The 10,808-nt window shown below is 43.1% G+C and overlaps 1 protein-coding gene across 1 annotated transcript in view; it reads right to left on the bottom strand.

Moving 5' to 3' along the window:
* Positions 1 to 637: 637 nt before the first annotated feature.
* LOC147122072 (cytochrome P450 4B1-like) overlaps positions 638 to 10,808 on the bottom strand; it is a 116,898-nt gene continuing 106,727 nt past the window's right edge. Inside the window, exon 12 of the mRNA XM_085982792.1 lies at positions 638 to 10,437. Coding sequence (XP_085838918.1) covers positions 10,269 to 10,437 — 169 coding nt within the window. The 3' untranslated portion in view covers positions 638 to 10,268. The remainder of the gene's footprint in view (positions 10,438 to 10,808) is intronic.

The following is a 10,808-nucleotide window of genomic DNA, read 5'->3' as shown; positions in this document are numbered from 1 at the left end:
ACTTCTATTAGTGCCATTAATTCATCCACCTTGTTGCGAATGCTACGTGCATTTAGATAAAGTGCCTTCAACTTTGCCTGTTTAATATTTTTCTGCACTTTTCATAATCCAATCCCTTCAATCAATCTTATTGCTCTCTTCTGTATCCTTTCAATAGTATGCTAACATTTGTTGGGTTATGGGATAAGAGCAGGGGAGCGGGATTAATTGAATCGCTCTTTCAAAGAGCTGGCACAGACGTGATGGGCTGAATGGCCTCCTTCTGTGCTGTAAGATGCTATGATTCTATAATAGCTGGGACATATATCGAAACAATGTGAAGGGGAACAAATTAGGAACTAGTGGTGAGACAACAGCTACTCTACAGTCAACAAAATTTTTTAAAGGCCAAGCTGAACACAAATACCAGCTTTTTAAAGGACGTGTTTGTTTATCGTCTTTTCAGCTCTTAAAGCCATTTCCCATCCATACAGATATCATTTCTCTAAGCTTTTGTGTTCTGATATAAAGTTTTGGTAGCTGAATCAGTTTCTTGTTCATTGTGCTTGTTATATGGCCTGTTTCAAGTTTTTCTTGCTTTGCTACGTTACCTGATTTTACCATTCTAACTCAGTAGGCCAATGTACAAAGACAAAACTATTAACAAATTAGCTACTTTATTAACAATGATCAAAAATAATAAGCACAGGACAGATTATGTGCAATTTGTAACAAAAAGGTCTCACTGCCCTTTGATGTACTTGCTCAGATGAAGAGTTGTGACAAGTCATTATTTCTCTATGGTGCTTTTGTCTTCAAGCTGAAGTTGAACTCTTGCTTTGGGGCAAGGCTGTTAGGCTAGTTCCAAGACAACTAATTTTTCAGCAGATTTAAAACTACAAAGGACAGAAAGGTGTTTCTTATACATCATTCTTCTTTATAATGATAATAAAATACTATAGTTAAATCATACAAAGTTTAAGCATAATTAAAAATACAAAGATCACATTTTCAACTCCTTGCAACATTCTTTTTATGTAGGGCTTTGATTTTGATAACATCATAAAATGACTTGAGACATGTCTGTGGCCAGGATTTTCTGGGCTGGTACGGGTATGTACTTAACACCATTGCTACTGTTTCCCCTGCTGACAGTAAGTCCATTATTTCACATTACAGATTTTTTGCAATAGTTTACAGGGGCATTAATGTCACAAAATATGCTCAGGGCTCGATTTTTATAGCCCTGAGGCAGCGGGTTGGCAGCGAAAATTGGAAAAAATGGCTTCAGACTGCCAACCCGCCTCCATCTTGCCCCCACGTGATTTTCGTGAGTGTTGAGTCAGCCTCTCCCAAACTGACCCGACTGGAACCGGTGGGACAGGTAGTTAACAGCCTGTTAACTGCCTTGCTAATCCTATTTTGATTGTGGTTTCCCATTTTTGTGCTTCTGGCTCCTGTTTCCCATCTTGTCAGAAATTGGCCAGCTGCAAGGAGACAAGCTGCTGGGGGGCATGATTTGTAGTCACTGGTGCAGCACTTTAAAAGCGCTCCTGAAACATGGCTGACATTCAAATGCAACAACTTTGTTGTTGGAGGTTTTGGATAAGATTTTTTCAATCTACTGACCTTGTGACTGTTTAAGCTAACACCCATCTGCAATGTGACCTGATTGGAATAATTTCAGGCCACTTCGAGCGTGAGCTTGCAAGCTTCTTGCCTCAAATGAAATCTACAGCAATGGGATGGGAAGCATTTATGTCCTCTCATCCTGGTCCTCATAATCGGAGGAGCAGCAGCCGCGTGGCTCAGGGCAGATCTTCTGAGAGAGAGAAAAAGGAGGAAGAGGAAGAGAAAGAGGAGGAGGAGGATGACGACGATGACATTGACATGCCCTGTTGTGACCAATGCAGCATCCCTCCAGTTCACTGCTGCCCATCAAGCAGGGTATGCATACTGCCATGCCACATTCGCATAAGCATACTCTTACATAGAAACATAGATAGGAGCAGGAGTAGGCCATTTGGCCCCTCGAGCCTGCTCCGCCATTCAATGTGATCATGGCTGATCATCCACATTCAGTACCCGGTCCCTGCTTTCTCCCCATACCCCTTGATCCCTTTAGCCTTAAGAAATATATCCAATTCCTTCTTGAATATATTTAATGAATTGGCCTCCACTGCCTTCTGTGGTAGAGAATTCCACAGGTTCACCACTCTCTGGGTGAAGAAATTCCTCCTCATTTCTGTCCTAAATGGCATACCCCTTATCCTTAGACTGTGACCCCTGGTTCTGGACTCCCCGACCATCGGGAACATCCTTCCTGCATCTAGTCTGTCCAGTCCTGTCAGAATTTTATAAGTTTCAATGAGATCCCCTCTCATTCTTCTAAACTCCAGCGAGTACAAGCTCAATCGAGCCAATCTCTCCTCATACGTCATTCCGGCCATCCCAGGTATCAGCCTGGTGAATCTTCGCTGAACTCCTTCCATGGCAAGAACATCCTTCCTCAGATAAGGTGACCAAAACTGCACACAATACTAAAGATGTGATCTCACCAAGGCCCTGTACAAATGCAGCAAGACATCCTTGTTCCTGTACTCAAACCCTCTCGCCATTTGCCTTCTTAACCGCCTGCTGCACCTGCATGCTTACCTTCAGCGACTGGTGCACAAGGACACCCAGGTCTCGTTGCACTTCCCCTTCTCCCAATCTATTGCCATTCAGATAATAATCTGCCTTCCTGTTTTTGCCATCAAAGTGGATAACCTCACATTTGTCCACATTATATTGCATCTGCCATGCTTCTGCCCAATCACCCAACCTGTCCAAATCATCCTGGAGTTTCTCGGCATCTTCCTCACAGCACACACGCCCACCCAGCTTTGTGTCATCTGCAAATTTGGAGATATTACATCTAGTTCCCTTGTCTAGATCATTAATATATAGTGAACAGCTGGGGTCCAAGGACTGATCCCTGCGGTACCCCACGAGTCACTGCCTGCCACTCGGAAAAAGACCCATTTATTCCAACTCTTTGCTTCCTGTCTGCCAACCAGTTTTCTATCCAAGTCAATACCTTGCCTCCAATCCCATGTGCCTTAACTTTACACGCTAATCTCTTATGCAGGACCTTATCGAAAGCCTTCTGAAAGTCCAAATATACCACATCCACTGGTTCTCCCTTATCTATTTTACCAGTTACATCCTCGAAAAATTCCAATAGATTAGTCAAGCACGATTTACCTTTTGTAAATCCATGTTGACTTTGTCCGATCCTGTCACTGTTTTCCAAGTGCTCTGCTATTACATCTTTTATAATGGACTCTAGCATTTTCCCCACTACCGATGACAGGCTTACCGGTCTGTAATTCCCCGTTTTCTCCCTACCACCTTTTTTGAAAAGTGGGGTAACATTAGCTACCCTCCAATCCATGGGTACTGTTCCAGATTCCATCGAATGTTGGAAGATGATCAGCAATGCATCTACTATTTCTAGGGCCACTTCCTTAAGTACCCTAGGATGTAGATTGTCAGGCCCTGGGGATTTATCGGCCTTCAGTCCCATCAATTTCCTTAACACCATTTACTTACAAATACTGATTTCTTTCAGTTCCTCCCCTTCATCAGACCCTATGTTCCCCGACATCTCTGGGAGGTTATTTGTGTCCTCCTCTTCAACCATAGGTGGCTACCATATGGATCTCTAATTGTAGGCGATCTTCCTCCAACGTCATACATCATCTCTGCTATAACCGGTTCTTTCCTATCACTTTCACCATCAGCATTGCCAATGCAAGTCGCCCTGAGCCCTCAATGCGCACTTGTCATTTCCCAGAACACATAGGCCACATATACAACTGTTTGCCATCATTTTTCTTTACGACAGTGAGAAAAGGATCACAAAGCAAGTACAAGCATAAAAATAATGACAAAACACCCACGTGAGTCCCCTTGTGACTATATGTGCTTTATCTTTCTCTTGCGTGTGCTTCTATGTGGTGCTACCCCTGTGGCTTCAGCAGATGTAGAGGCACCTTGCTGACTAGGATGCTGTGCCTGCTTAGACGCCTTTGGTGGGCATCCTCTGGGTTTGGGAGCCGGGGAGGGCTCTTCCTGCGGCTGTGCAGGGGCTGAAACGGTCATCTTAGTTGTCTCTGCAAAGTGGGTCTCTGACTGAGGGCTCCACAGTGACATGGTCGTGTGAGCACTTGGAGAGGAGCCCACACTTCCTTCTAGCCTGCCACAAACATCGCTCTCATGGGTCAGCCACACTTCAGTGCTGGCAAGTGGCTGGAGAGCACCTTGCTGCTCTTCAGGGGGGCCATGATGACCCGTATCTGCACTAGCAGTCCTCATAACAAGGACATCCATGAAACTCTGGTCTTTCTGCTCAATAGCTGCCCATCTCTCCTCCAGAGATGACAATCTATTTTGAACACTCACCATGTTTTCATGACTCTGGCGACTTATTTCCTCCATGGAGGTTGCTATCCTATCCATGGAGGTGCGTTCATGCGCCATTGCCTCCACCAAAGCAGTGCTGAGGTTAGAGCTGGACTCCTCCATTCTCTCCACATTCACACTTACCCTGGAGGCAAACCCTTCCAGAGACTGCTGCACTTGTTCTTGTATTTCCCAAACCGCTCTTTTTCTGGATGGCCCCAGAGGCACAGCGTCTGCATGCAGCTCATCAGAGCTAGGAGAGTCCTGCGACCTCCGCAGAGGACTCTCCACTACTGTCGCTGTCTCCACCTTCTGCTGATGCTCACTTGTGCGCTGTGATAGACCAGGTGGCAACACTACTCTAACTCATGAGGGCCCCACCGAGGTGTATGTTGCTGCGCTGGTGCTGGGTGCACTGAGTCCTGGTGCGCTGCTCCCTCAGAGGCTTCAGGTTCCTTTGAGTCGTCGTCTGGCTTTTCGTCCTGGACAGTGGGGAGGGGTTTGCTCGATGGTCCTGTGGGAGAGTAAAGGCACGAGTTAGACATCTGATATTGATGTAGCAGACAAATCCTTTTGTGCAGATGATACAAAGCGAATCTCTATGAACATCACATGCCATTGTGGTCAATCACTAAATGGCAATGAAAGGGATGAAACTCTATTCAGTCAGCAGCTTCATCTAGTGTGCCCGTCTCTCCATCGCCCACTTCCAGATCCTCGCCACCTCCGACAATTTCATGCGCAGCCACCTCAGCACTTGTCAATGTTGCAAGGGTTGGTGTACCTCCTCCAGTCTGTGCTCTCTCCCTCTTATTGTGGGCTATCTTTTCAACCACAGTGATGGAGTGAGTGTGAATAATCCCTACCATAGAAGCTTCGAGGGAGACTAAGATGAAGTAAGGTGCCAAGAGGAAGCTAGCTCCCTGTGCGTTGTTAGTTGTTGTCAATGCATAACTGAGAGCGAGTCTAAGGGGTGCTTAGGCAGGATGGTGAAATAATTCAGTACAAAGATAGATAGGTAAGGGTGCAAGGAAATTAAAGGTAAGGTGGTATGTGGAGGAGCAGGCTTACAAGCAGAGTGCTAGTGATGAGAAAAGAAGGGAAGCAGATTGAAGGTAAGTGTGTTGGGATACTCACTTTTAATGATCGCACAAGATTATTAAACTGTTTCTTGCACTGGGTCCATGAGCGTGAACATATGGGCCTTGCGCTGACCTCCTCAGCAATGCGCAGACAGGCTGCCTTGGTCTGCTGAGGAGGCTTCCTCCGGCCATCCGGAGGGAAGAGAATCTCCCTGCGCCCTCTTACAGCATCAACAAGAGCATGGAGGGACCATCATTGAAGCGTGGAGCTGCCTTGCCTCTGGAAGCACTCATTGTAGTTCTGACAAATGCACACACCATCAGAATCCCAGAACACAAAGGCTGAGGGTGAACGGGACCATTAAAAGCAGCTGCAATTATGATGTCATCAGAGGCTAGCCGACCCGACTGCACTCATTGGACTGGCCAGCGCGCACCAATGAAGTTAACAAGGTGATTTAATTAAAATCGGAAATCCATAGCTGATCCCGCCGGAAGCGGCTCCGGAACCCGCCCACCATGCAACCCGACTCCAAGCTGCCTCGTTAAATAAAATCACGGCCTCAATGTCGGCGGGAGTATCTCTAACTCACTAGTAAAATACAGGATGGATGTTATACACTAAACTCCATCACGCCATCCTATTACTATGAATACAGTCATCCAGGAACTTACCGCACGATGATTGTGGCTGCGTCAGAAGAACATTTTACTCTTTTACAATTAATTTTTTTTAACCATACTTGGCTAATTTTCATTGGCAAAGGCTGGAAAAATTCTAATAAGCATTCATCCCATCAGATTTATTTTTCATGAGACTGAAGCTCCTCGGTTACCTTATTCTGCCTACATTGGCAATAATTATCACGAATATAGGTGTCAAGTAGAAAATTGGTTTACAGGGTCAAGAAAACCTGAAAATTAATGCAGTAATAATCCAGAGAAAAATTTATTCCCAGCTACTGAACAATTTACAAATTATGGAATAAACTTGTGGGGAGACTGAAAATCTGCAAAACGGCTCCACCAGCATTAGGTGCTGGGGAGTGTTCATCGGGAATCTCTGTTTCTGACCCTGACAAAGTAATTTGGGGTCAGTGAGAAGTTTTTCCATTAAAATAATCCAAGCAGGTACCCGTGCCACAATGGGAGCAGCCTGGGTGCCCGGCAGAAGGGGGAGAATGGACAATGCAGCCAAAGCCGACTGGATGGATTGACGCCAGTGCCACGGGCCAACTACATTTTTTTTTAACCTGCCCCAGATCTTACAACTGGATCTGCAACTTCTGGCAAGGTCCAGGCCAGAATGAGGGCCCGAATGCCTAGTTGAGTCCAGTGTACTGGTCACTTAGCCAACCCAGGCCGGGTACGAGGACATTTCCAGCTGGGAGGTCCCTCCCTGCCCCCTCTAATGTCGAGGGCCACGTTCTGCTCCAAACAGGCCCACTGGAAACTTGGAATAGAGACTGGGACCCAGCATAACTGGCTCCCAGCCCAATTTCTGGTGCTCCTGCTGCAATCCCAGCAGATTTATGCTGGTACTGCGTTGCTAGGGGTGCGGATTTTCAGGCTCAATCATTTTTTTTAAGTTCTCTTATTGTTATCATACAGGTTCATCGTTTTGTCCAGACCTTCCAACTAGATGGAAGCTTCAGATCATAAAATTAACAGCAATAAGTAAAAGTTCTGTAATAATAACAAAGACATTTCCAACTGAATTCTGGAAGATATTTTAAAGATGTTAAGTTGCTCCTAAAAGTTTTAAAGAGAAGTTAATTCTAAGTTGGATGGGAGAGGAGGAGAGCTCTCAATGCGAAGTGCTACTGTAATTTATCTTTAATATTATTTATCAAAAAGATCTCCTAATGTTTAGGTGAAATTATTAACACGATCACACTACCCAAAGAAATATGACATTTCAATCTTTGAATAATCCACACTCATCAGCAGTATTGTTATGTATTGAAAGTATTTTCCCATATAGTATCTTTATCCTTTAACAACTAACAATTAAAAGGCTACCACCTTTGAGGAGAAAGTCATACCTTTGGCACTTGAAAAATGACAGACTGCCGTATTCAGTCACTCGGCTGCTGGTCTAAATTTTATACTGAAGCTGGGTTTATTTGATTAGTAGCTGCCATTTCAAAAGGGTTTGATTCATGGATCTGTACAGTACTCAGAGATGATGAGCCAGAGTAAAGAAACCCCAACTTCAGAGTCTTATTTCATTTGTTAAAGCACCAGGAATATTTCTTACATTCTTTTGCTATCATTTAAACAAGCTGACAGAACAGAATCATTGACCCAGTATTTCACATTTACTGATAGCATACAAACGCAAACAACAGAACAATTCATTTCGAACATATTTATTCTTTTGCTAGTGGATCCCCTGCGGCGTTGCCCATGGAAAGTCAGGACAAAGCGATTTCCATCAGAGTGCACTAGTGATGTTGCAGGGATAGATATGGGGATTTTGTAAAACTCCAGCTAGTGGTTGAAGTTTGCAGCATTCGGTGAGACTGGTCGCTTTATAATGAGAAAATCCTATTGAGTTACTACTTAGAGGCATGATACTGAGAAGTGTAGAGGAACAGAGGGACCTTAGAGTGCATGTCCATAGATCCCTGAAGGTAGCAGGACAGGTAGATAAGGTGGTTAAGAAGGCATACTGGATACTTTCCTTTATTAGCCGAGACAGAATATAAGAGCAGGGGAGGTTATGCTTGAACTGTATAAAACACTAGTTAAGCCACAGCTAGAATACTGCATACAGTTCTTGTCATCACATTACAGGAAATATGTGATTGCACTCGAGAGGGTACAGAGGGGATTTATGAGGATGTTGCCAGGACTGGAGAATTTTAGCTATGAGGAAAGATTGGATAGTCTGGGGTTGTTTTCTTTGGAACAGAGGAGGCTGAGGGGAGATTTAATTGAGGTGTATAAAATTATGAGGGGTGTGGATAGGAAGGACCTATTTCCCTTTGCAGAGAGATCAATAACCAGGGGGCATAGATTAGAAGGATGAGAGGGGAATTGAGCAGAAAATATTTCACCCAGAGGGTGGTGGGGGTCTGAAACTCAATACCTAAAAGGGTGGTAGAAGCAGAAACCCCCATCACATTTAAAAAAGTACTTTGATATGCACCTGAAGTGCTGTAATCTACAAGGGTACGGACCAAGAGCTGGAAAGTGGGATTAGGCTGGATAACTCTTTTTCGGCCAGCACAGATAGGATGGGCCGAATGGCCTCCTTCAGGGTCATAAACCTCTATGACAGAATGATGGTCCCAAATAAGGAGTGCACAACATGCACAGTAAATATATAATCAACCTCAATAGAATCATTAATAGAATAATGATCTATTACGTTAGAAAATATTTTACTAATTGATTCAAATACAAGTGTAAATTTGAAACACACACAAGCTGTTAATTTAATTCTGTGCTGCATAGATTATTTGTAGAGACTACAATAAAATCTAAGTTTGAGACTCAGATTGAAGATGTTTATATTGGCATTGTATTCTGTAATTTACTGTACTCTGAATATGTCTAACAATGATGAAATGTAGGTGATGCTGTGCGAGTTGTATTTGAGTGTTCTGGTAAGTTATGATTGCCATTTACTGACTTCATACAGGCACACTGCTAATTGCTGCTGCAGTGTGAACTTTTCTATTGGATGGTATGGTGAACTGGGAGTAAAAGACATTGAAAAGTCATGGGGAAATTTCAGAGCCACACATAATGAAGACAGTGAAGGGGTGACATTAGGACTACAGGCATTGTTAGAGTCCATAGAACTGAGGATCCAAGGATACCATCCGAAATCCATCCCCCAAACACTCATTTAGTGCCAAACAATTGGATGCAATGCAGGCCAATTTCTCCCACAATGGAACTATTTACTAAGTTTAATTACAGATCGTGATTTACCTTGCTTGAAAGGAAGCCTCTAAACTGTCTTTACTCATGAAACAAGGGTCTCCATTGCCAACAACCACTTTTACTCTGCCCCCACCCTCCCCTGGTCTGGGGACACATCCTTTGGTGCATTCAAGCCATGTTAGAAACAGTGAACAGCTGCACCAGGGGAAACAATTTTCTCTGAGTGATGTTAGTTATATGTTCTTCTCAAAATAATGGCTGTATTTTGTTGTAACCTTACTGAATTTCCAATAAAATGGAATTATTCGAACAAAAAAAACTTAATTGTTTGTTTATACCCCTGGTCAGACTCTGACCTGTGGTTGTTAATTAACTCAAGTAACAATTAATAAGCACTGTTATTTCTCAATAATCTATGATTATTGATTGTTTTCTGTAAAGTAATTAAATCGCAATAGTTAATTGTTCAGTGTAGATATTATCATGCATCAATTGCATGAAGTGGTCTGGCTGTCAAGTGCACCATCAACAACAGATGGACACCAGAGTGTACAAGAGATATATGGGATGCAAGGCAGAAATATAATGAATGTAGGAATCAGATGATGGTTACAAACTGCAATTACTCTTACATTTTCTGACATGATTTGAACCGTTGATGAGATTCCAACGTTAACACATTTATGAAATGAGACAGCGGGGACTGATAATAAACACCTTTAACACAGGTATTCCAGTTTTTTAATACCCCTCACTGTCACATAGTTTTGCCACAATTGTCTTGCTTACAGTTTGATTTCTCTGACCTTGAAGTTATTACTTTTTTTTTTGATTTTCTGAATTTACTTATCCTTGCAGTTGATGTTAATCCAGTTTTTTAATCTTCAGGTGGATTCCATTTTTGGATCGGAGAACCAGATGGGGTATTTTAATTGGTAGTTTTGTTTCATCAATTTCCAGTTCAAATCGATTAAGAATCAGAGCGACAGCCACCTTCATTTCATTCATGGCAAAGTGCTGACCAATGCAGTTCCTGCAAAAGAAGTCAATCAGGAGACAGGTTTTCAATCCAACTCCATGAGAAATCTTTTAAATCAGAAATGTACTTTATTGGATTACTACATAATCCTAAATATAAATGGGGGAAGTACCTACGTAATTAACAGTGCCTCTCAATGCTCCACTATTCCTGTGTTTTACACTTTCAAACTACTAGTCAGATGCAGATTGAGAGAAGACATTTGTGTAAATTGATCTCTTCAATAATATGAAGTTCCTCTCTGGGACTACATAAATAGAGAGTGCTGGCAACAGTGTCCTCATTCATAATGTCACTGGAGAGGAATTTGCTACCAAACCTCAGCTCCTAGTTGCCTCTCACCAGCAGTTTCAAAACATAAAACA

The sequence above is a fragment of the Somniosus microcephalus genome, chromosome 3, assembly GCF_052327205.1.
Source record: "Somniosus microcephalus isolate GS21.2 chromosome 3, FLI_Smic_1.0, whole genome shotgun sequence".
Classification (NCBI taxonomy): domain Eukaryota; kingdom Metazoa; phylum Chordata; class Chondrichthyes; order Squaliformes; family Somniosidae; genus Somniosus; species Somniosus microcephalus.
The sequence above is the reverse complement of the archived record's forward strand: the minus strand, read 5'-3'. Positions and strand labels throughout refer to the sequence as shown.